This window comes from Chrysemys picta, chromosome 5 (assembly GCF_011386835.1).
Source record: "Chrysemys picta bellii isolate R12L10 chromosome 5, ASM1138683v2, whole genome shotgun sequence".
Taxonomy (NCBI): domain Eukaryota; kingdom Metazoa; phylum Chordata; order Testudines; family Emydidae; genus Chrysemys; species Chrysemys picta.
The window spans coordinates 98164095-98190962 of NC_088795.1; the positions used below are offsets into that span (position 1 = coordinate 98164095).

At 43.5% G+C, this 26868-nt stretch overlaps 1 protein-coding gene across 2 annotated transcripts in view; it reads right to left on the reverse strand.

Annotated features, from left to right (window-relative positions):
• LIMCH1 (LIM and calponin homology domains 1) overlaps positions 1-26868 on the reverse strand; it is a 213210-nt gene that overhangs the window by 81627 nt on the left and 104715 nt on the right. For both annotated transcript variants that reach the window (XM_065596963.1, XM_065596964.1), the window contains exon 3: positions 4658-4727. In XM_065596963.1, coding sequence (XP_065453035.1) covers positions 4658-4727 — 70 coding nt within the window. The remainder of the gene's footprint in view (positions 1-4657; positions 4728-26868) is intronic.

Here is a 26868-nt window from a genome sequence, read left to right on the forward strand (position 1 = left end):
ATGGGCAACAGCTGTGGCCACGAGGAGTCCACGGAACCAGTCAGGATGTGCTTAGTACCTCTTACCAAGATGGGCTGAAAGTCTAATACCAACAAGTTCTTTTGGACATAGTGTCCTCTTTGCTTTCTGTCCTTAGCAGACTCACACCAAAAAATGCTAGGAGTACCTTGAGACTTAGCTCAACAATCAGCTTAGTTCAATTATGTACTGTACGCTCATGAAATGAATTTGACCATTTGCTCTTGGATATAGAAGCTAAGCAAGAAATAAATACTCCCAAGTATTCAGCATGGCAGCTATATTGAAGCTTTATCTCCAACTCTGAAAAAGCATCAAAAATTGGATGTTTTCCTCCAGGGCTGTACCAATTACTCATTATGTCAGCTATTAAGTGTGTGCAACAGAAAGAACAGAGAATCTAGATTTATCAGACTTGAACAGCGACTGAAGTGTTTGAGCACTGATGCTCTGGAAGTGTGCAATCATGTGCAGAATACTGTAACTGGACACATGTTAAAATGTTGTAAAACTTACCCTATTTTTCACTAAGTTCTTGTAAACCAGAGTTACAGTTTTAGGTGGAACCAGTCTCTGGAGTTCAAAATAAAATATGTTTCACTGAGAGTGGAAAAAATATTGACTTTCTAGAAACCATTTCCACCCTAGTGTGCGCGCACTGGGGTGAGTCATACATACTTCTTTCCAGTTCATTCACCCTAGTGACTATATACTATGTCAAGCCAACTGTAGCTTATATAATAAACAAGATCTTATGATAAAGGAAGGAATGTCCCTCAGGTGCATCAGTCAGCTAGCTAAACAGTACAGCTGTTTCTGGACTACAGTGTTAGTATTCCAGATTTCTCCAGGCATGTGACATAGTAGAGTGGGGATAAAGAAAGAAAAGGTTATCCTCTACATTTTATAAACATACTTATGGTGTCTACTCATTAAAAATAATATTTTTAAAGTACTGACAGACTAAAGGCCTGATCCTCTTTCCAAGGATGTCAATGGGTGTTTTGGATCTGTGCACAGCATTTATAATTTACTCATCACATTGGTATGCCATAGTGCTTACAAAGGACAGTTGGAGCAGGATTGGGTTACAAGTCAAAAGGCAAGGGGACATTTATGAGGTTTCTGTTTTAAAAAACTAATCCATATCACCGTAGACAGATGAACTGTCTGTTAAATTCACTTTTGAGGGTTTTTTTTTTTTTTTTGGGGGGGGGGGGGGGGGGGGGAGTCTTTTTTCCCTAGACTAGTATTTTACTGTAGACATATTTAAAAAAAACCAACAACAAAAGGCAAATAGATGCATAGAAATAGAAACATTACTTTCAAACAAGTGTAAAGTAACTCCCTGCACGAATAAGAGCCTAAAACCAGATGAAATTTAACAATTTCAGGCAGCAGGAGTTCAGCGAACAACAAAACGATACTATTTACATGATTTCTCCCACTACCACCAAGTTACCTGGGGCATCGTACAAGCAAATATTGAAAAAAAATCCAACGTAATACAATATCCAACCTCTTAAAACCTCTTAGTAAAGACCCAAGAATGGTATTTCTACAAAAAGAACAGGAGTACTTGTAGCACCTTAGAGACTAACAAATACAAGTACTCCTGTTCTTTTTGCGGATACAGACTAATACGGCTGCTACTCTGAAACCTGGTATTTCTACAAGTACCTTTGAAGTTAAAAATGTGCTTATAACAAACTGAGGAGGGATAAAACAAGATGAATTTCAGAGGTGAGTGAGTGACATACTAGGGACTCTCACAGGAGAGTTATGATCACCTGCTGACCTCAGGCATCATGGTGAAATCCTAAAACTGTGGATGATGTGTGAACATCTATGCAAGTCAATAATTGGCCCAAGGAGCAGGTCTCCAAGGCAAAGTTATGGTATTCACCAATAGTACAAACTTAGTCAATTGGACATCTTATAGGCAGCCAACGTCCTCCTTTTTTCTTTAATTTAAGACCAGGTTAGGGTGACCAGACAGGAAACGTGAAAAATCGGGATGGGGGTGAGGGGTAATAGGAGCCTATATAAGAAAAATACCCAAAAATCGGGACTGTCCCTTTAAAAACAGGACATCTGGTCACCCTAGACCAGGTAAATAAATCACCCTGTAATGAATGTGCATGCACACACACACACACACACACACACACACACAAATGTTAAGTCACATTTTTGTTTCTACATAGGTTAGCAATGTTTTAACATGAAAATTATGCAGGGAAACATTGCTTCAATCATCAAAAGGTGTTTAGTATATAATGGATATAAGTAACCTCCATTATTGCTGGGATTTACAGTCCTAAATCTACATAACAATTAATGACAGAACAGGCACCATAACTTATATGGGCATATCATAAGCCTAAAGGTTTTGCACCCATAGATAATTTTTACTTTACCTTTAAAGTCAGTTTACAATCATTCTGCTGTGAATGTAATCTGCAGTTTGTAGTGTTTTGTGGGAACAGCAAATTAGAAACATTGACTTCCCCACTCCCCAAAAAGCCATCTTCTTCTTTTGAAAGAAAAGTTAATAGATTCTAAGGTACCATTGTGATCATCTATGCTGACCTCCTGTAGAGCACAGGTCTTCCCCAAAATAAATCCTACAGCATATCTTTTAGAAGAACATCCAATCCTGATTTAAGAATGGTCAGTGATGAAGAATCCATCACGACCCTTGGTAAATTGTTCCAATGGTTAAATCACCCTCACTGTTAAAAATGAACACCTAAATTCCAGTATGGATTTATCTAGCTTCAACTTTGAGGGACTGAATAGTGTTATATCTTTCTTCATTAGGCTGAAGAGCCTATTATTAAATACTTATTCCCCATGTAGGTACTTAAAAACAGTAATCCTGCCACTCCTTAACCTTCTCTTTGGTAAACTAATCAGATTGAGCTCATTGAGTCTACCATTATAAGGAATGTTTTCTAATCTTTTGATCATTCTCGTGGCTCTTCTCTGAACCCTCTCCAATTTATCAACATCCTTCTTGAATTGTAGGCACCTGAACTGGATGCAGTATTGCATGCAGCAGAAGCATTTTTTATTCCAAGCTGCATACATTTAGCCATATTAAAACACATTTTGTTTGCTTGCTTGTGCCCAGTTCACCAAGCAATGTGATTGCTCTTAATCAGTGACCTGTCAATTTTGTAATTTACCACTCCCCCAGTTTTTCTGTCACCTGCAAGCTTTATTAGTAATGATTTTATGTTTTCTTCCAAGTTATTGATAAAAATGTAAAATAGTGCAGGGCCAAAAACCAACCCCTGCGGGACCCCACTGGAAACAGACCCGCTTTGTGACAATTCTGCATTTACAATTACATTTTGAGACCATCAGTTAGCCAGTTTTTAAACAATGTAATGTGTGGCATGTTAATTTTATATCATTCTAATTTTTTTTAATCAAAATGTTGTGCTGTATCAAGTCAAATGCCTTACAAAGGTCTAAGTATATTACATCAACACTATTATCTTTATCAACCAAACTTGTAATCTCATTTTTTTTAAATATCAAGTTAGTTTGACAGGATCTGTTTTCCATAAACCAGTGTTGATTTGCAATTATTACATTATCCTCCTTTAATTCTTTATTAACGGAGTCCCATATTAGCCACTCCATTATTTTGCCTGGGATCAATGTCAGGTTGCCAGACTTATAATCACCCAGGTCATCCCATTTACCCCTTTTAAAAAGGGACACAACACTGGATTTCTTCCAGTCTTCTGGAACTTCCATGGTGCTCCAAAACTTATTGAAAAATCAACATTAGTGGTCCAGCGATCTCCTCAGTCAGTCTTTTAAAATTCTTGGATGCAAGTTATCTGAACCTGCTGATTTAAAAATGTCTATCTTTAGTAGCTTCTGTTTAACATCCTCCAGAGATGCTAGTGGGATGGAAAGAATGTCACCATCACCATATGATGAGACTATATCACCCCTTTTTCCACAAATGCAGAACAGAAATGTTTATTTAACTCTTCTGCTTTTTTCCACCTTTTCCATCTAGTAATGGACCAATACTATTGCCAGAATTATTTTTGTTCCTAATATATTTAACAAACTCCTCCTTATTGTCCTTAACTTTGTTGGTCATATATTTCCCCTTGGGTTCCTTGACTTCCTTTATCAATTTTTGACAATTCCTTACTTCTGATCAACTTCCCTTTTCTTCCATTTGTTATAATTTTTTACAGTTGCCTTCACTTCCCCACTAGACGCCAGGTTAGTTTTTTTAGCCAGAATTATATTACAAAGTTAGTTATGCATTAAATGAGGCATCCAGGACGATTGTATTTTCATTCTTGAATGTTTAAACAGTCTTGGTGCATCAAATCTTTCTAAAACTGGCACCAGAACTCCAAAATACGTACTTCGGAATCACATTTAGCACCTGCCTAGAAGAGAGATACTAATAGGATTTGAGTTCTCCTGCCACCATAGAAGTAGTTAAGATTGGAATTCCTGCACTGGGACTGTCTGGATTTAACAGGATAAAAGAGTTCATACTACTTTAGAATATATTACAGGATTAAAAGAATCACTATCATAAAATTGGGATGTCAAGAGGAATATTGAAAGATTTATCTCAGTTTAAGATACTCACCAACCCTGCAATAGGGGTCGACAGTCTATTGATCTTTTTTACCAGTCCAGGCTTTATTGCATTCAGCAACCTGTCATGAGAAAGAAATATTTTAAAATTAGTTACAAAATATGAATAAAAAGCCTTTTGCCCAGCATGTAAGTAACTAAATTACATCATTGAAAGGGAAGAAACACCTATAAAATCATTAACAGAGTATTAAATAAAATATCCAAAATTTATAACTCTAGATCAGGTCAGTGTCTATAAGCCCTTGATAAGCTTTGATCCAAATCAGATCACCACACTCCACATTCGGAGGACCAGACACAGCACAGTGGAGGACTGAGTGGGGGAGGAAAAGTCAGGGTGCTTATAAAGGAGTGGGATGGAGAGGATAAAATTGCAGCTTCTTTATTGTAGGGGTAAGGAAAGGGAAAGGTGTGTGCCCCTCCAAGCAGCCAACAAGGAGGCCCCAAACTTTCGGCATGTGCATTTGAGGTTGAATTATGACCCTGAAATACTCTCACACACTTGGGGTGGTGATCTTCCCCCTCAAAAACTAAAAGGCAAATAAAATAACCCCAACTATTTTTAAAACAAACAAACAGTCTCATGATTTGGGGGGCCCAATTCATGATTTTTTAATGCTTAGTGTCTACAATATTGCAGTTACCCATTCACCAAACTTAGGGGAGATGTGTGAAAACAACTTCACAGTTCTTCTCCATGAAACTCAAACAGGACATAACAACATTTGTAGCTCCGTGGATCTAGGAGGAGGTGAGTAGGAAGCAGAGGCCAGGGGCAAAGCAGCAGGCCTGGAGCCAGGAGTAGTCAATCCTTTCACATCATCCCTCAGAAATGGACTACATAAAAAAAGTAACACTGACTATCAGCATTATCTTGCATGCAAATCCCATGTACTCCCTAAAACACACACACCTTCAGAGGGAGCCGGAGATGGATGCAGGTGACACTCCCAGTTCAGCTCCTAGGGAAGCCAGGTTGTCAAGGGATCAGGATGGCCTGGGAACTACCTCCCCTTTTCTTCCCTCCGCTACCTACCCAGTAAGTACAGACACTAAGCCAGGGACCTACTCTAGATTCCAGGTGGAAGGCCTCACAGAAGCTCCTCCTTTTTCTATTTTTGTTCTCCTCCTATGTCCTTTGAGATCCTTCACGCATTCCATAGGAAGGGAGAATAACCTCCATTCTCCCTCTCTGAAGAGGACAATCAGCCCAAAGTTCTCAAAGTTAAACTGCAGGCTCACCACAAAGAGGTGTTGATGTGCCTCATGGTTAGAGTATATCCAAAGATTTTAAATGTCCAAAAATTGCCAAACTATGATCACAAACTCCAATATATTACGAGACAAAAGCCTAATACCATGAGGTAAAGAATTTAACCAATCCACCACAGAGAAAATATCAGATGAGAAAATTTATTTCATTTTCAAGGTCTTTATATACCTTGTGTGGGGAAAAGGCAAAGTTAGAGCGCTCAGTTAATATTTTTAAAATCCTAAATGATAACCTTAGTTTGTAGGATGGAAGGGATATATCTTATTTTCCAATAAGTCTGAGCACTCTAAGTCAATGGTTCCCAAACTCCCCCTCCCTCCCCCACGCCTCCCAAGGACCCCTTTGGCATCTTACCAAGTGTTGTCCCAGACTGCTTTAATTTCTGTACTACCAGAATGTCCCCGCTAGCATTACCTCACATGCAAAATGCACAAGAGGTCACATTGTGTGGAGGATGCAATTTTGTCCTCCATACAGCAAAGTGCCAGAAAACCATTCCAGCGCATTCTGGCCCTCATTCAAGGGACAGATGACTGCATAACCCATGGCAGATCACCAAGAGTCCAGGGACACCACTTTGGGAACCACTGCTCTAAATTAACTGAATCTCCATTCCAGAATCCACCATTTGATGGCCTGCTGTGACTGCAGGTGGAAATAAATAAAAGCAAAGATTCTGACATGTTTTACTTGCAGGTTTGCATATTTACTGTGGCCTGGTCTACACTACAAGGTTAGGTCCTTTATCTAGGATGACCCTAACAGTGCTCCAGCAGCTGTCCCACAATGCCTGATACTGACCCCTCTGCTCACAAGAATTCTGCTGCTCAGGGATCACAGACACCAGAAGCCGCCCACCCCCTATAAAGCCCCATTAATTTTTGAAATTCTTTTCCTGACTGTCCAGCTTGGTGAACATGCCTAGCAGCTTGCCATTATTATGCAATTGTCCTGCTGACCATACTGGTAACATGCTCCAGATGTGCTCTAGCCTGTAGTAGACTGGAGATACTGGATCTCCTGGCCTTGAGGAGAGAGCAGGTTATGTGAGCACAGCTACGGACCAACCGTAGAAACACACATCTATGAGCAGATTGTGTGGGGGATGCAGGAGAAGGGGTTCAAACAGGGACCAGCAGCAGTACCGCATGAAAGCCAAGGAACTGCGGCAGGCAGATCAGAAGGCCAGGGAATCCAGCAGTCAATCCAGTGCCGAGCCGCAGACCTGCCACTTTCATGAAGTGCAGCATGCAATACTTGGCGGAGACTCCATCACCAACCTGCACACCACTGTAGATACCTCAGAGGAGCCAGAGTCACAGGCCCCTGCCATGAACAGCAAGGATAAGAAGGAGGGGGAATATGCGACCAGGAGGTCCAGTTATGCTGTGAGCCAGGACGCCACTGCAGTCCAGACAGTCCTGGCATTCGAGCACGGGAGTGCCCAATGCAGGGGAAAGAACCTCAGATAACTGTGTAAATGTATTTCCCATTACAGCAATGGCATCCCCAACTTAGCAGGATGCAGTTATTGACTTTTCAGGAATTTACTCACACTAGAAGAGGAAGCAGTACAACAAAGAGGTAGAGTTATGTGCTTTTCATTTCCCTTGTAGAGTTAGGTGAGGCGGGGGCCCCATTGGGAGCAGTTTGTTTATGTACACAGGGATGTCCCTTGGATCCTTCTGAGAGAACTCAAAATTTTCATAGAGATACTCTGCAGTGCTCTCCCAAAGGTTTCTAGGGATGGCAGCCTTATTTCTTCCTCCGTGGTAGGACACTTTCCCACACCATTCCACAATGACTTTGGCAGGCACCATTGCAGTAAACAGGCTAGCACACGGGTGGGCAAACTACGGCCCATGGGCTAGATGCAGCCCACCAGCCGTTTTAATTTGGCTTTGAGCTTCCACTGAGGAGCGGGGTCTGGAGCTTGCCCCGCTCTGGTGCTCTAGCCGAGGACCAGGGTCGGGGGCCGCTTCCGGCAGGAAGATGCACCAAGACATAAGGGGGTTCTCCAGCAGCAAACACAGATGCTGCAGACTCTTGGGGACCTAAAGATAGAAGAAACATGGACTCACCCTCTATTTGCAGTTCATGGAAAACTCCACTGCAGCACTTCCCTACACCCACCTCATCATTCCATATGGCATCAGGGGCTGCATTCCTACCCCATCACTCTGCACCAGGGCACAGTAAGGACACCCCCAGGTTCACACACGCTGACCTGTGAGAGCCATGGCTAATATATGTGTAGCTAAAATGGACATGGATGTTCCTTCCCCTTCTTAAATTTTTGGAACACAGCTTAATTAAGGCTTTAATTTATTTGCTTTTAACTTGTACAGAAGTTTTTTAATAAGTGTTTTTGATACTCAGTAAAACTGTATTATTTGGAAAGTTAGCTCCCAACACATGCTGCAGAATGCCTGGCGATACTGAAAACACCCACTTTCTTGTTATTGTGCACTGTGACAACTCTTAGGGTCAGTGACAAACACTGTAATAATCATAAATGCACAGTACACCACAAAATTAATAGGTGCATTCTCAGTGTTATATTCATAAATGTACACCAAGCACCATACAATCCTAACAGACTCCCAAACTGCTGTCCCAAGATGAGCATAGGAAACCACAATGCATTATGTGGCTCACTGCTGAAGTGTTCTTTCAAAGCCTCCCTGAGCCGTGTAGCTCCATGTTGAGCTTTTCTGATAGCTCTTGTGCCTGACTGCTCAACTCAGCAGACAGCCGCTCCATCTCCGCGCTCCACCCCAGCAGCAACGTTTCCCACCCTTTGCTTCACAGATATTATGCAGGACACAGCAGACAGCTAGAACTGTTGGGATATTTTTCTTACTGAAATACAATCTTTGAGTGAACAACACCAGCGCCACTTCAATCCACCAAAAGCACATTCAATTGTCATTCTGCAACTGCTCATCTGGTAGCTGAATCTTTCCTTGCTGTTGTCGAGGTGGCCAGTGTACAGCTTCATGAGGCAGGGCAGTAAGGGCTAGGCTGTGCCGCACAGGATCACTATTGGCATTGCAACATCACCAATGGTAATCCACTGATCTGCAAAGTCAGTCTCTTCTTGTAGCTTTCTGAACAGTCCTGTGTTCTTATAGACGCGAGCGTCATGCACCTTCGCTGACCGGCCAACACTGATGTCAGTGAAGCATTCCCAATGATCCACCAGCGCTTGCATAAACATAGCAAAATAGCCATTTCTATTGATGTACTCTCTGGCGAGGTGGGCTGGTGCCAAAATAGGGATACACGTGCCATTCATCCCAATGGAGCGGTGGAGCAAATCCTATTGCTGCAAATCTATCCATTATGTCCTGCACATTGCTGAGAGTCACAGTCCTGCAAAGCAGGAAACAATTAGCAGCCATACATACTTGCATGACAATGGCCCCCACAGTGGCTTTTCCAACTCCAAAATGACGTCCCACTGACCAGTCGGAATCCAGCGTTGCAAGTTTTCACTGCAATCACCACTCGCTTCTCCACTGTCAAGACAACTCATTTTGGTGTCCCTGTGCTGGAAGGCTGGCCCAAGCTCAGAACGCAGATCCACGCCTTGTACGTCCAAAAGTTCTGCAGCCATCACTCATCATCTCAAGCCTGCCTTATGAGATCCCATCAGTCGGGGATCATTCTGCAGGCCCAAAAGCAGCACTCCACCATCTGCAACTGCTCTGTGAACTCCACCAAGAACCTTGAATTGGTTCTTGGGATGTCCTACAGCAATCTGCCAGCTGGGAAATTGTCATGTTCTCTGTGGTGATTCTTGTGGCTCTGCAAATACTGAAGGATTGTGCATCCGGTGTTTGCAATGTCCATGAGAGTAGTACAGGCTCCATGTGTCTGTCAGAGATGGCAGACAGCAACAAGTCCCACACAGATTCACAGGATTTTCAAAATAGGCTCAAAAATTATGGGCTAGAGATAGCGTAATGGGGTGGAAAAAACTGCATGATGGGAACTTGACTCCCTAATCCCAGTCATCCTGCGTGATTTGCTTCTGCCCCACCTTGCATTGTCAGAACTTCACGTACTGGATGGTGATGAGATGCACACTGGGATACTTACCCATTGTGTAGTGCACTGTGCATCAAAACAAGCACTCCTGGGGAGTAGATGCAGTGCCAACGCAAGGACCCAAGGATGCATGCCGACGCAAGCTACGTCATCAGAAGTTTGTAGTGTACACATGCCCTTAATATGCTTTCAGTTTAATCCTCTCTTATGTTTACATGTACAAACTGACATCTGCTCGATTTAAGGGAAAAATCTGACAACAGGATTATTTCCAATACATACTAGACATGATAGAAAAGCACATGTATACCTATTAAACATTTTAAAACAATTCATATTTTTCTTCCATCCACACAGAATTCCACAAGTAACAGAACGTCTGATTTTATTTAACAGTTTACAAAAAAAAAAAAGACAGTACCTCTTCTTCCAAAATATACATTTATATTCAAGTCACTGATTTCTCTTCCAGACCTGCACAGCAGCAAGCCCATAAACCAATATTTTATGTTGCAGTAGCTGCAACGGTCAACATACAAATTTTTCCTCAAGGATTCTTCCCTCCCTGAAGACTCTAGTTTAATAGATCCTTCTATCTAGTCTACTAGTTTTGCAGGTTAGTAAATTAAATGTTGCCTCAGGGAAAAAGTGAGACACTCGCAACAGAGCAGCATTCATTTAATCCCCTCATGGTGCATAAATTATGAACGATAACCTATATTGCAGGATCTTACCAGGAATAGAAAGCAAGTCATGGAGGTATTAATGGATATCGCAAATGTCAGACTATATTTAAAAGATCTTCAAAATAGTTTGCACTAGCATAATTGTAGATTAAAATTAAGGTTAGGGGGGAGATGGGAGGGAGAAGGGAAGGGTTCCAGGAGAGGAAAACAAACAATTGGGTTAGGCCAGAACAGTTTATAACCTGGAAGAAGAGAGGTATGGAGAAATGTTGGTGAAGCATCGTGAAAAAGATCACTCATATTTAGATCATTTCCCTTAGGGAAGCAAACAGTGTCTCCAGGACAACCAAGCACTTTCTTCCCAGCTCTCATTTACTCAGAAGCATGCCAAAGGGAACTTTCCTCCAAAGCAGACTGGCTGTTTTTAAATGGACTCTCTAAAGGATTAGGCTGGCTGCCAAAATACCAAGTACCTGAAACGTATTCAGCCACCAGTCAGGCCGAGAGTCGCCATTTATGAAGGAAACCATCGGGAGATTTTTCAGTCTAATCCAATTACTATTTGTTCATATTTCTCTACCCAGTTACTATATACAGTTACTCTTCTCTCCCTGTCCAATCCCCACCATGCATGCACACACATGCTATATTTTTAAGTAAATTCTACACAGGCTCAAATGAAGCATTCCTCTTTATATTTAATGTCATTAACTCTACCTGATGTCTCATTCAACTATACAGAGTATTCCCCAGAAATTAATGGACTTCAATAGAAATGTTCAATAGAAACAGGCTGCATTGGTCTAAAAACTGGGGGGAGGGGAGGGGAAGAAAGTTAACATTTCATGTATTCAGAATATAGGCAGCTTCATTCAGTCCATACAATGCTGGAAATAAAGTGCAAAACTGAACATCTAATTATGGTTTAAAAAGTGTAATTAGTCCAAGTGAAAGTAGTCAAGACATTCGCAAATAACTAGAGATTCTTCATCTTTTTCTAGTTCCATAAAAGTAGCCCCCAGCTTCCTGTAAAATAGTACTATGAAATGTGTTATGCGCTTTATGTTGGAAAAAATACTAGAAATTTGCCCAATATTTTAATTTGCTGCATAACAGTGTTTTAAAGTTATCCAGTTGTACAATGTAGAACACAGAAGCAACAAATTCCTTCCCAATACACACACAGGCAATCAACTTACTCCCGAAAACACAAGTTTTAACTACTGACTTTGTTGTCTGATCTTGAACAGAAACAAGTGTCATTACTGTTCATAAATTTATCCACCCCTTTTTAAAATTCAACCACAGTACAATTTGTCTCGTTGGCTTCCTGGGGCAGTGAATTCCAGACTGACTATATGCTGTAAATAGTGATATTCCACTTATCTGTTCTACATTTAACTGTCCTTTAGTCAAGGATGAACATTAATGGGACCTTGTGACGGTGTGTATCACAACCCTTCTCTCTGGGCCGAGGAGCCCACGCCCCCTCGGCTCTGCTGGGCATGCTCCAGCTGGAGACAGGATATAAAAGGCAGCAGCTCAGTGTGGGCTGACTGCCAGCAAGGAAGGAGGTGACTCCTGAGGGAGGATCACCTGCAGTCCAGGACACAGAGGCCAGCCAGCCAGAGAGGGGCCCTGACACACAGGCTCAGGATGCCACAGAAAGGGGTGAGACAGTGAAGACCCAGAGATGGCGAACTACAGAGAACTGGGTAGGAAGCGACTCAGGGAAACTTTGTGGGGAAGCGGTTGTAGAACCATAGACAGGCTCGGCATATTTCAGTAGGCTCCCTGCCGAGCAGGTGGCGAGCAACCCCGCCGCCGACAGGGCCCTGGTTTGGGACCCATTGGAGAGGGCAGGCCCCAGTCCCCCTATCCTGGCCACCACCCACTCCATGGTGTTGGCCTAGCTCACCAGCACTATTGCCTCGGGCCGCTCGGCCACACCATCCTGATAGCAAGGGCCGTATTGCTGACTCTGGCCACTAGGCTGCACCATCCTGACTGCAAGCGTTGGGCTACTGACTCTGGCCGCTAGGTTGTACTGCGCTGGTAGCAAGGGCTGGGTTACTGACTCTGGTCACTAGACCACAGTGCCCTGATAGCAAGAGCCAGGCTACTGACTAAGGCCCCAGGGCCACGCAGCCTCAAGACCGGGTGCAGCCCTACAGACTCAGCCGCAGGGCTGTAACATACCTCTCCCCTACCTCCAAAGGGTGACGTGGTGTATCAGCCCTGCGACAGAGCTCTATAGCCACCAAAACCCACCTACCCCAAGTGTTCTTGACAATTTCTCAGACACATGCTGACATGAAACTACACCTATTTATATTAGGATTTCCACAGTCTGGGTTTCGGCTTATGTGTCTGGGTGCCATTTGAAAAGCCCTGATGTCCGGTTTTTTGATCTGTGGAAACCGCTCGCTGCTGATTTGAATTTAACCGCTAAGAGATGCTTACCCAGCAAATGCTCACCACCCTCTTGAAGATGGGGACAGAGCCCAGCCAATCACATCCCGGCACCCAGCCAATCACAGCCTGCAGCTTTCCCTGCCCTGCCCACTCCCGACTGCTAAACTGGGGAAAATTCTGAAAGTTTCTCAGTCTGGCGTTTGATGCGGCACAGGAACCAGATAGGTGTGCAACAAATTGGGGGGTGCTCCCCTCTTCTCTCTCAGGTGAGTGTGCTGCAGAAGGGGGAGCATCTGTTTCTCTTCCTTTAAAACTCCCACTGTTTGTGCACTAGTAGGTGGGACCTTCTTCTCTCAGGTACTTGTGCAAATAAGGGGACTCTCATCCCCAATCTGGGCATTTGTGTAAATGTAGGGGGAATCCTCCCTTTTATCCTAGCTGTATGTGCAAAAGAGGGAGCTCCCTTCCCCTGCTTCCCAGAATGGGTGTGCTAATGAAGCAAACCTGTGTGTGTGTGTGTGTGTGTGTGTGTGTGTGTGTGTGTAAATGGAGAATTTCAAATGAGTGTCTATAAATGAAAATACCATGTGTGGGCAATTGTGCTTATTACCCCTAGGATGTGTGGGCAAATGTACCTCAGAGGTGGCAACCCTATAGGGAGAAGGAGGAGGAGAGGAACGAGCAACAGAGGCGGGGCCTTGGGGGAAGAGGCAAGAGCAGGGGTGGGGCCTTTGGGGGAAGAGGCGGAGCAGGGGTGGGGCAACCCTAATTTACACGTGCAACAACATGCATTTGTGAAAGGGCGAGATTCTGATTCCTTGACTCACAGTGAGTAGCATCGTATATCAAGAGTAGTCTGATTTAAGTTCTAGCCCCTATTACTATGTGAATAAAGAGCCAGATCATTTAAGGAGTACTCCTCCCCTATGAGGCCAGAGCAGACTGACATCAGCTGCTCCTTTTTGCTCTCCATCAACTCTCATTGTGTCTGGCCCCTTCACCCACACTCTTTCAACTCCCCACTGTCCCTTCATCTGGGTTGCCTGCCAAATGATTACCACTACCCATCCCCTAACCTCAGGGGTGAAAGTAACTTAAAGGACTTACCGGTACGCCAGAGTCCTGAGCGGGGGCGTGGCCTCAACCGGAAGAGGCGTGGCCTTTCAAGATTTAAAGGCCTTGGGGCTCTGGCTGGGAGCCCCAGGAGCTACCAGCTGCAGAGTCGGCTGGGAGCCCTGGGGCTCAGGAGTGAATTAAAGGGCCCAGGGCCCTTTAAATCCCCCCCGGAGCTCCAGCAGCCAGGCTCGGACGGAGATTTAAAGGACTCGGGGCTCCTGCCACTGCGGAGAGCCTTGGGCCCTTTAAAGCGCCGCCGCGGAAGCCGGTCCAGTCCGGTACGGCGTACTGGCTCTAGCCAGTATGCCATACCGGACCATACCGACTTACTTTCACCTCTGCCTAACCTAGTCAGTCTCCCCTAAAACCATACTGAAGAACAAAGTTCCAATACGGCCCCACTGCTTTCTCCCAACCTATAGGGCCACTCCAGCCAAAAACAGTAGGAAAATACCATAAAAGCAAACAAAGCAAGTTATGTTTAAAATAAAGACCTCTATGGCAAAAAAAATATGCATTTATTTTATGGGTGCAAGGGGAAAAAACGTGGTTTGTAAAAATACAAGAAAGTAAGTGAAAAGAAATCTCTCACCCTTGAAGGCCCCACCAATATTTGAATCAACAAGGAACAGTTTGGATATCATTCTGCACAGCAAATTGATTAAAGGTTAAAACAGACTGATTGCAGTTAGAAATGTACATTCTTCTATGCTGCTGGAAAGAAAGAAAAGCTTTTTATACCACTAATAATTACCATAAGCCACAGAATGTAATTCAATTTTATGGCAAAAACCACACTGGTTTTTTTATTTCTTTTTCTCCCCTCCCCTCTTTTTGGTTGACTGATTTTTTTGCGGGGAGGGGGAAGGAGGTGGAGTTACTTTTTCATATTTAAGTCCCCTTCTATTTGTCTAAGTTCTTATATCATACCCATCACTGTAGTATTAGAGTGCCTAAAACATTTTACACCAGATTAAAAAATAAAAATTAATTCACATTCTTTTTAAATCATTCATTATTTGCATTAGTTGGTAAAATTTAGAAGTTTAAGGAACACTGCTTAGATTTTTTTAGTGCACCAAATGAAATCTTTAAAACTACATTTATGGTTAATGATTCCATTAGAAGCTCTGGAAGATACTCTGAAGAAACAAGCAATTTGCTGACAATAGGATAGAATAGATCAGGAGTTCTCACACTCCACTGCACCGCGACCCCAGGGCCGTCCCTAGGCATACGCAGCCTACACGGCTGCCTAGGGCAGCTGAAAATTTGGGGCACCACTGGTTCTTAGGCCTTAGCTACACTTGGGGATTAACAGCTGTATGTACTCCACCTCGCCAAGGGGAATAGCTTGCAGCGCTGCTAGCGAGCGTGCAGCGCTGCAGGCGCTGATTACACTGGCGCTTTACAGCGCTGCACTCGCTGCGCTCGGGGGGGGGGTGCGTTTTCACACCCCTGAGCGCAGCAAGTTGCAGCGCTGTACAGAGCCAATGTAGCCAAGGCCTTAGTGTCCATCCTCCAAGCTCTTCCTATTCCTGTTCTGACCCTTCCTGCAGGCTCCCACCACAGCTGGCTGCTGCAGCCTGGTGAGTCTTGCTCCGGAGAGGATCTAGTAACTTAGGCCTGGTCCCCACTAAGCCCCCACTTCGGACTAAGGTACGCAAATTTAGCTACGTTAATAACGTAGCTGAATTCAAAGTACCTTAGTCCGAACTTACCGCGGGTCCAGACGTGGCAGGAATGCTCCCCCGTCGATGCCGCGTACTCCTCTCGGTGAGCTGGAGTACCGGCGTCGACGGCGAGCACTTCCGGAATCGATCCCAGAACATCGATTGCCTGCCGCCGGACCCTCCGGTAAGTGAAGACGTACCCAAAAATGTGAAAAAGCCTTCAGCCTGCCAGACCTATTAGCACAACACAAACTGTTAAAGAGCCATTCAAGTGGTAATGAAGCCATTAAACAGGAATTTGCCAACCTCTGGGTATATACTGTCAATTTCTGAATTTACTGACAAAAACAGTTGTGCATGACTGTAATATTTACTCAGAACATGTTAGTCTACAGGACGTTAGTTAAAAATTTGCTTTAAAAATATTTCATTAGTGAGTTGGTGAAGATTATAAAATCACATCTCTAAAAAATCCTTGCATAGATTTTTAGATGCACAATCATCTTTAGTCTTAAATGCTTGGATCTTCAGATGTAGTTGTTTTTTTAAATAAGGGTGGTCTTTTGAAGGATTTATCTAAAATACACATTTTAATTACTATAGAAAAAAAAACAAAACTTGCTTCCAAAGTCTTCCTGTCCTTTCTCCCCTCCCCTCACCTCCCTCCCATCCCATTGAAGAGAGCCCTTAAAGGGACAACACCCCTTTCCTTCCAGATAGCTGGACAAAGACTTCCCTTTCTTTACTTCTGACTATCTGATTAACTAATTTTAAGAGAACCCTCAGCAAAATCAGTACTTAGTAAGATATAAAATCCTTTGTTATGCCTAAAATCTTTTCCAAAGTTGGTGAAATTTCATAAACATGTCTATTGTTATGGAGATCACAAGTAGTAAATTAGTGTTCCCTTTTTCTAAAAGCAACGAACATTGTTATGAACACACTAAACCTCTGTGACTGATTAATTTGAAATAATGTCTTTGTTTCAGTGAGTTAAATATGTAGTAATCTGGAATGATTACTTTATGAAGGCTTAAGAGTACATTTACAATATAAAATCAGCTTAGAAATACTGATTAAGAAAATGTAAAACAGAGAAGAGCTGCATCATGTATTCCATAATATTTAATGTTGTATTCAGCAGGACAGCTGACTCGCCCTTACTACAAAGTTTATGCAAATAAATCTCTGACAAACTTCAGGGCATATCAAAAAACCTGTGACTGACATTTTTTATTCCCAAATTTAGTGCTTTTAATTAGGTACCTTCTGCATGTCCAGTCTTCACCATCTGGCATGCAGTGGAAAACATGCTCCAATTTCTTTAGAAAGAAATTGCAGAAGAGTGTTTTTGTTTTTTTTCCCCTTCAAATGTCATTTGCTTCATTTAGGTTCAGGGATTTGGCTGGAAGGGGGTGAGCAGGGTGGGGGAGGGAAGAGAGGAGGGAAACAGTGGGAGAGTGCAGGGCCTGGCCAGAGCTGGGGGCAGAGCAGGAGTGGAGTATGGGCAGGGCCACATGCAGAAGAGGTGAGCTGGGGAGCTAGCCTCCCCAAGCTGCAGCTTCACCTACCACCCATGACAGCAGGTAAGAGCGGGTCGGCTTCTGCACACCCAGTGCGTGCTACAGTCTCCTTAGGCACAGGCTGTATTCACAGAGCTGAATGCGCCGGCGCCACGCATTCTTCATGAGGGAGAGGGTACAGAGGTCTCTGCGGGGAACTGTGACTTGCCGTCGCTGTGAGGTGGGCGGCTCGGTATCCTTTGGTGCCTCATCCCTCCCCGCCCGGGCTGCCATCGGGTACAGGGGCACCAGTTTAATAATACTGTGTAAGGCCCCATAAATCCTAAGGATGGCACTGCGCGACCCCCTTCTGACAACAAAAATTACTACAGGACCCAGGAGGGGGGACCAAGCCTGAGCCTGCCCACCCTGGGGAGAGAGGGGGGGCAAAGCTAAAGCCCCACTGCCCCAGGCCAGGCGGGGGAGGGGGGGTAAAGCCAAAGCGCTTCAGCCCCAGGCAACCCTATCCCTGCTGCCCAGGGCTGAAGCCCTCAGGCTTGGGCCCTGGGCCCCAGCAAGTCAAAGTCAGCCCTGGCAACCCCATTAAAATGGGGCCACGACCCACTCTGGGGTCTCAACCCACAGTTTGAGACTTGCTGGACTAGATCAATGTACACATTGTCTGCGGTACTTCCAGCCATGGTTGGAAACAAACTGTAAAATACTATTCACAACTCTCCACCAGGTTACAGCAGGTATTTCTAGTCCGGATTGTTCAAATGATTTTGGACTGATGGGAGGGGCGGAGGAATAGCTCAGTGGTTTGCGCAGTGGCCTGCTAAACCCAGGGTTGTGAGTTCAATCCTTGAGGGGGCCACTTAGGGATCTGGGGCAAAATCAGTACTTGGTCCTGCTAATAAAGGCAGGGGGCTGGACTGGATGACCTTTCAAGATCCCTTCCAGTTCTAGGAGATGAGATATCTCCATTAATTTTTTATTTTTTTTTAATAGTAGACCTTTTAACTTTAGTAAGTTTCAGTTGTCTGTACTGCTATTAGTAACCCCAGCAAAAACAGGTTAAAGGAGTAAAATTCATGTGAGCAGATCAAAAAAAGGACAGAAATCCAATACCTCTCATATTGTAATCCAGAGTATCATGCTACACATATGGCAAATGTATACACTACATGTACACTAACCATTGAACTGTTTTTAAAATATAGAACAATTTGAGTGACCCCATAATTGAACATATTTGATGTTAATTAGAAAATTACACCTTAATGAGCTCTGGGCCCAAGTAGATACAGGAGCTGGAGAATATTTAAATTAATTATATTGTTGTAAGACATACATAGGAAGACTTAATATGATTATTAACTCTGAGGAATGGTGACCAAAAGGAGGAAGGATTTCATGTCTGAAAAATTGCAACCAGGTTCTATAAACAAAATGCAAAAATAGGCAAGATAAAATGGGTCTAGACACAAAACAGATCAAAGAGAAAGCAAAATCTTTCAGAACCTGATGATAAAAATTGAGGTTACTTATCTGTAACTGGAAGTTCTTGGAGATGTTTGGTCCCTAGCTGTATTTCACACGTGGGTATGCATACTCACCAGGTACCTGTGTCCAGAGATTTTTAGTAATCCATGTCCATTGGCCTGTACCTGTGCAGTTGTTTTTGTCATGATTTGAACCAAGGCCATGAGGTGTGGTAAAGACCAGCACGATATTGTGGTCATTGACAGGGGGATGAAAAACACAGATTGTTGCTAAATGAATCCATAAGGAACTAATAGAGAGACCTGATGTCTTAAGGATTAGTAGATATTCTAGAATAGCAGAGATACCAGTGGACTCTGGAGATAACTGGCGGATTATGCCCAAGAGGAGAAATGCTTCCACTTAACTGAATAGCATCTCCTGATAGATTCCTTCCTACTTTGGTTGAGAATGTATTGAACCGCCCTGGAACAAACATACATTCCACATCTGATTGTCAATACCAGGCCTTGAAAACAGAAGTCCCAGGTGAGGTGCCTGAAGGTGCCATAGTGTGGCATTAGCAAGTCCAGAAGTGGTCAGATGTTGGTGGGAGGACAGACTGAAAATCTCAGTTTAATCAGTGAACCAGAACTCTCATTCTGTTGGGCGCAAATAAGGATGACTTGAGCCCTGCTGTGACTTATTTTTCATGGGACATGTGGTATTAATGGGATGGAGGGAAGGCATGCCTGAGGTGGTCCCTCTGCAGGAGAAGAGGGCCATCTCCCTTTGAGCTCCTGACTACAGGTTCTTTGGGATAGTGAAGGGGAAGTTCTTTGTTTGCCTGTGAGGTAAAGAGATCCTAGGACAGCACTGTCCACTGGATGAATATCTTATTCAAGACTGAATCATGAATCTCCCATTCATGATCTGTAGAAAAATGTCTGCCGAGACTGTCTGCTAAGGAGTTCTGCACACTTGGGAAGTATGCTGCTGAGAGGGTTACCTGATGTCTGATATATCAATTCTGAAAATTGATTGTCTACACACAGGGAGGGATTTTGTTCTCCCCTGCTTGTTTTTATAGCAGAAAGTCATATTGTCCAACATTTTCTGGATATGCTGGGATCGGATGAGTGGGAGGAAAGTGTTGCAGGCCTGACAGACCACTCCTACTGCATCCTGGACTGCTGAAGGGTCCAGATATGCCTTGTGCAGTATGATTGGCCATATGGGCTCCACACCTAAGAGGGAAGGATCAGTAATGATAGTTGCCTTGGGTGCAGGTGTGAAGCAAGGACACTCCACTCGAACTTCTCCCGGCTTTGTCCACCAGATGATAGAGGTTAGAATCTTGGTCAGAATTGTTACATTGGCTTTGATGTTGACTTTTTTCTGGTGAGTAAATGGATTGAAGCCAGGTTTGCAAACAACAGATATGGAGCCTGGCAAATGGCACCACTTGCATGCATGAGGCCAAGGAGGGAAAGGCAGATTCTGACTGAAGGCTGAGGTCTAAAGGTGATTTAGATTTTTTTTTTTGTTTTATTTTCCATGGCGTGGAATCTCTCGATAGGCAGATTGGCTCTTGCTGTAGATGAGTCTAAGGTTGCTCCTATGAAGAGTGTGGACCTGGTGGGGAGGGGTCAAAGTGGTTGACAGATTCCCAGATTGGGTAGTACAAGGAGCAGGAATTGGATTGCCAACTGGACTTCCTTTTATGATCTGCTCATCAGAAGTCAGTCGAGGTGTGGGAAGACAGTAAACTTGTTTCTTCTCATCCAAGCTGCTACCCAGCTGAAAAGACTTTTGTAAAGACCCTGTGTGTTGTAGCTAGCCCAAATGGAAGGACTCTGAATTGGTAACAGTCTTGACCAAGGAGGAACCTTCTGTGGGATGGGTTAATGTTTATGTGAAAGTATATATATTTCCTGTCAAGAGCAGCAAACCATGTGCCCTCTTCCAGAGAGACAATTATTGATGCCAATGTGACCATCTGAAATTTTAATTTATGGATTCATATATTTAGTCAGCAAAGGTCAGGAATTGGTTTCCATCCCCGTTCTTTATGAGGGCTAAGAAGAATGGGGAGTAGAATCCTTTCCCTTGATGTTGCAGTGGAACTTTTTCTATGGCTCTCTGGTGGAGAGGGGAGTCCACTTCTTGATGCAGAATTCACTCAGGAGATTGGTCCCTGAAAAGGAATCGGAAAAGGTGTTTGAGGGAAGGGGTTGACAGAAACTCAAATAGTCATAGTGAGCAATTGCCCGTACCCATTTGTCTGTTGTTAAAGCCCTCCAGTTGTGGGCAACGTGGGTAAGGCAGCCTCCAAAACACTGAGGGGCAGGATTATGCAACATCAATAAAGGAATGCAAGTCTCAATGGTCCCATCAAAAGAAGTTCTTTGGCTGTGGATTAGCGAGGTGTGGCAGCAGATATCAGATACCCACTGGCTTTTGCACGGTGGCTCCTAGGAGCATTGATAGTAAAATCATTGAAGAGGTGATCTTGCTCTGTACCCCTGCTTGTGATGCTTCTTTTTAGGGGGAGGGTATAGATACTTAGAGAGTGAAGCATTGTCCTCTCCTTGAGAGAGTAGAGATTCATCTGACTTTTCACTGAACAGGTTAACTGTACCAAAGAGCAGGTCTTGAGTGGTAGCATGCACCTCTCTAGGGAAATCTGAGTATTGTAACCAGGAATCTCTCCTCATGACAATGGCTGTAACCATCCCTCTGGACACAATGTCCACCGCATCTATTGCGGCCAGGAAAGAGGTTTTGGCCACTAATTTGCTTTCATCAATTAAGGATAGAAACTGAGCTCTGCCTTCCTGAGGGAGCCTGTGCTCAAAATCCAACAACTTTGCATAATTAGAGAAGCCATACTTATGTAGAAGGGCCTGATCATTTGAAATTCTAAATTGGAGAGAGGCGGAGGAGACGACCGTTTTCCCTTAGGTGGTCAAACTGTTTGGCACCCTTGTCCAAGGGTGTAGTTCTGGGGAGTTGCAGCCTGGAACTTTTGGTGGCTGGTTGTACCACTAGTATTTAAGACTACAAGTAGAAAACTATTTATAATATATTTACAGACAAACAGTTGAAGGAAGACGCTGTGAACACAGAAGATTCTGACTCAGGCCATGCGGTGGTACAAAGGAACTGGAGAGGCACCAGTCTGCACCACCCCTTGCACCCTCAGTTCAGAGCACGAGGAAAACAGCTGCACATATGAGGATCAACAGAGTCTTCATACTAAAAATCTTGACTCAGGCACAGGCATACCTATGTGTGGAATACACAGAGGGACCGTCACGTGAAGGAGAATATAAGGCTCTGAACACTGAACTGACCCAATTTCACATGGGTTCATGATCATAGCCAGGATTCTTCTGGGCTAACTGCTAGTGGGTAGAACATTTACAAATGTTTATATACATACATTGATGCAGTTCATACATCCCTAGAATCCCTCTACCCTTTACTCACTACTTACCAGTACCTTTGTTATCTTCCGTGTGACTTGTGCTCCCATCACTATACCTCACTTGCTCTCTCATGTGGCTGGACAACCACCCTGGGTTCTTTAATAGCTATCAGATAAATGAAGTGCCATAAGACTTAGCAAAGAAGCTAGGGAAACCTTAACTTAGTAAAACAGCCAACTGCAGCAAGAGTGGAAAGGTCTTGTACTCCTCCTGTTCTATGGAAGTATCAGGTCACTTTGTTACTTTCCTGAAGGCCCTGATGGCTTTGGGAAGGGTCAGTGGCTCCACCAGGTAGTCCCAGGAAGCTAAAAGATGCAGGAGCAAGATCTCTAAAAGCAAGGAGGGGCGGGTATCTAGCCTACCAGACCACCCAGGGTTTGTTTAACTCTAGTTAAGAATCTGGAAAACTTCTGCCAGGAAGAGAGGGCATTTAAGATAACAGCTAAGTGATCAAGTGATCTGGCGGAAAACACTGGGAAGATTATATATGCAATTCTAGAGAGAAAGGGTTAGCTAAGCCTCATTCCCCTCAGAGAATGGCTGCCAATCCCACCCTCCAAAAAACACAGTGCTTCTAGGAGAAAGTGAGACAAAGGGGTTTATGGAAAATAAACCTCCGGAAGTGGGGAAAAGTTTGGAATAAGGTCTGATTCACAAATGAGTCCAAGCTGAAATGTACATATCCAACAGAATGGTTTGTTCAAACAAAAACAATGGATGGACAATATTTCTGCATCTAAGAAGGGACTGATGAAGCCAGCTAGAGAGAACAGAGCATTTAACATTCAAGAGCACAAGAAAATCCTAATCACCGTGAAATATTTTCAAGTGTGATACTTTATTATTCTTTAATTATTAAAATTTGTTTTACTGAATTATTTTCTAACTATGAAACAACCCTGGCCAAAGTTATTAGTAAATGTTCAGTCAATTAGTGGATATTTTGGGTGTCAGCCAGGATAGCAATCCTCAAACACCAGTAAACTGGTTAAAAAACACATTTAAAACAAGAGGCAGGTCAACAATCAGACTGGATGTGAACATAAGGCATGTTTAGATAAGGACAATAATATGATGAGATTTCTTCACCAAGTCTGGAAAAATTATGGGAAGTTCTAAAGTATATTTGGGAAAACATTCCACAATGATTCCTAATGAACTCTTTGGTATTATTATTAGTTATTTGTGTATGGTCATACATGGTTTATATCATATACCCATGATATACAAGGTGTTTTTCAGACATTCAAGACAGAATGGATTTAATCAGTAATCACTACCCTGAGGAGCTCAATCTGTGGGTCACCAGGAGTTAGGATAAAGGGATGTGACAGTCATGGAGAACAGAAGTTTTAAACCACCCACTCTCCCCTAAAAAAAAAGCTATTAAACCAACTGATTGCATACTATGTTATTTTATTGTAAAAGTATATTAAGGTCTTTTATAAACATTTGTATTACACTGACCTTAACAGTCATTATGAGATATGTATACAGGTTATGGTTCTGAATGTATTTGTGTGTATAAACAGAAAATTGCAAGCATAACTGTGGTATAACTTCACAGGTGATGCTGAAGCAATCAGGCAAGGAGGATCTCTCTCTCTCCAACCACAGGAGACTGGCTTCAAGCACCTAGCCACTGTCCAGCCCAGGAAACAACGAGGAAACAGTAAAGCAAATGGGAACAGCTTGAAACTGAAAAGAAAATCGCAGTCTTTGAAAACTAAGGGTATGTCTACATTGCAATTAGACACTCGTGGCTGGCCCATGCCAGAGGCGCTCAGACTGTGGGGCTGTTTCATTACAGTGTAAATGTTTGGGCTCAGTCTGCAGCCTGAGCTCTGGGACCCTCCCACCTCGCAGGATACTAGAGCCTGGGCTCAAGTCCAAGCTTAAACATCTACACCACAATTAAACAGTCCCATAGCCCATGCCCCGCAAACCTGAGTCAGCTGGCATGGGCCAGCCATGGGTTTTTAATTGCAATGTAGACATACCCTAAGAAAGGAGGGAGTTTTCCCCTCTGAATATTTATAGTAACTGGGGGTGAAAAAAATGCTGCAAGATCTTTTTAAAATGGAAGGGGTTTGAACTGAAAATCACCCAGAACTTGGGGGACAGCGCTGAGGTAGGAGGCTGTCCACAAACATTGTCGTAGGAGGTACACTGGGAAACTGTTTTATGGCAATAGGTAATTCTTATTAGAAAAGGGATTTTAATAAGAAAGTTGAAGCCCTGAGGTTGCATCTTTATTTTCTGTGTGACTTGTATACATTTGCTTTCCCCTTGATACTTCATCTTTGAATTGGGGGTTTTCTATTAAACTTTTTTGTGTTTTTATCTCAAGTAGGTCTCTAGTATACAAACTGTGTGACGTCTGTGCATGCACCAAAGTTAGAAGTGAGCTGATATCTAGGCGGGCCTGTTTCACACCTTCAGGAGTAATGAATCAGAGGGGTTACCAAGTGTCTGGTAATTAAGAACTTGGGGAGTATTTATTTGGAGAGACTTGGGTCTGGAAGGGATGTTGGTGTCACCCTGCAAAGAATAACTAGGCTGGGTAGAGTCGGGGGTCAGACATTATGCTTGTGGGCAAGCTACTGGCATTGGGGATTTGAACCACAGCTGCACAACACAAAGGCCCCAAAGTTACAGGGCAGATGATGACAGAGCCCCTTACTGGTCTGGGTGGGCCTCAAAATGTCACAGGGAAGACAACAGTATTTTGTTTAAAAAAATCCAGGACAACTAGATACAGTGAAGCTACATCTACACTTGGAGTTGGAGGTGTGATTCCCAGCTAGGGTGGATATATTCACACTAGCTCAGACTGAGCTAGCACACTACAAGTAGTAGGGCAGCCACAGTAGCATGGCAGTAGCTAGTGGTGGCATGGGCTAGCAGCCCCCCAAGTATGTACCCAGGGGGTCCAGATGGCTTGTACTCAGAGTCTAGCATGTGCTGCTAATCCCCACCACCTGCATCACTGCAGCTTCCCTACCATTTTTAGTGAGCTAGCTCAATGACAGCGAGTACAACTATGTCTACTCAAGCTGGGAATCACACCCCGTGCTCCAAGTGTAGACATAGCCTAAGGGCATGCTTGTGGTAGCTTTAATCTAGCTAGCCCAGGTAACAATAGTTATGTAGGCACGGCAGCAAGGTCTTCAACATGGACTAGCAACCAGAGCACAAGCCCACCAAGGAGCCTAGGTATGTACTCTGGTCACTAGCCCATACCTCTGTCTATACTACTACAGTTACCCTTGCAAAGTAGATTAAAGCTAGCAGGGGTATGCCTACCCATGCCACAATCACACCTTCATACAGTGTAAACATATCCTAAGTAACATGGCAGAAGTGAATCTTGCCCTGCAGATCGGACTACAGGAGCGTGAATAGCAGTGTGCATCGAAGTGCTGCACTATAACTCCCCTGAGTGGATGCTGCAAGCGCAAACCAAAAGGTTCCTAGTTTTCATTAATGTAGTCCTCTAACCGGGATTACACTAATGCAAATTAGGAATCTTTTGGTTTGTGCCCACAACATCCACACGGGGATGTTACAGTGCAGCACTTTGGTGTGCATGGCTATCCATATCCTTGTAGTCCAAATTGCAGGACAGACAGACAAGCCCTTAGAGGACTTAAATATAGACAGGCCAGGGACTTGTGAAGCAGTGCAGGGAGGCCGTACCATGTGTAGGAGGGTGGGTGTGACATTGCACTCCATATGCTTTATGAAAATATGCTTATGAATGTGAATATGGTGTAACTGGAATATGCTTTATGCAAAAGGTCTCTTGTAAGGTATCATTACAAAGCTTATAATCTACTGAGTGTGTTCATCCTATTTGTTTGCAAGTGTTATTTCTATATCTGATGTTAGGAGAATAAGATATAAATTTATATCACTGATGTAAACATACTGAGTAAAGGCCATTAAGGGTGCTCTAGAAACAATCAGTTGTAAATGGCCTTAGTTACTTGAAAACTTTCCTGTGTATGTGTGGGCCAGCTCAGGAAGAATGGAGGCTGGGATCTCACAGAACATGTGACCATGTCACAGGATACTGGAATCCGTCTTAAATCTGGTACTTTTCCATTTATAAGGAGGGATGGGGACCCAGAGAGACAAAAGATTCCCGCCTTGTGCCAAAGCTATAAAAGGGGGTGGAGCAGGACAAAAGTCGCTGCCAGTCATGAGAAGACCCCTGCTTACCACCTGCTGCTTACCAGTCTGCTGGAACTAACAAGGACTGTACCGGGGGAAAGGATTGGGCCCAGAATAGGAAGCAGTCTAGTCCGTAAAAGAAGCTTATTGGAACATCTTTGAGGGTGAGATATTACCTGTAATCAGTTTCTTAATGTATTAGGCTTAGACTTGAGTGTTTTTGCTTTATTTTGGCTGGTGGCTTACTTTGTTTTGTCTGTTATTACTTGAAACCACTTAAATCCTACTTTTTATACCTAATAAAATCACTTATTTATAAACCCAGAGTAA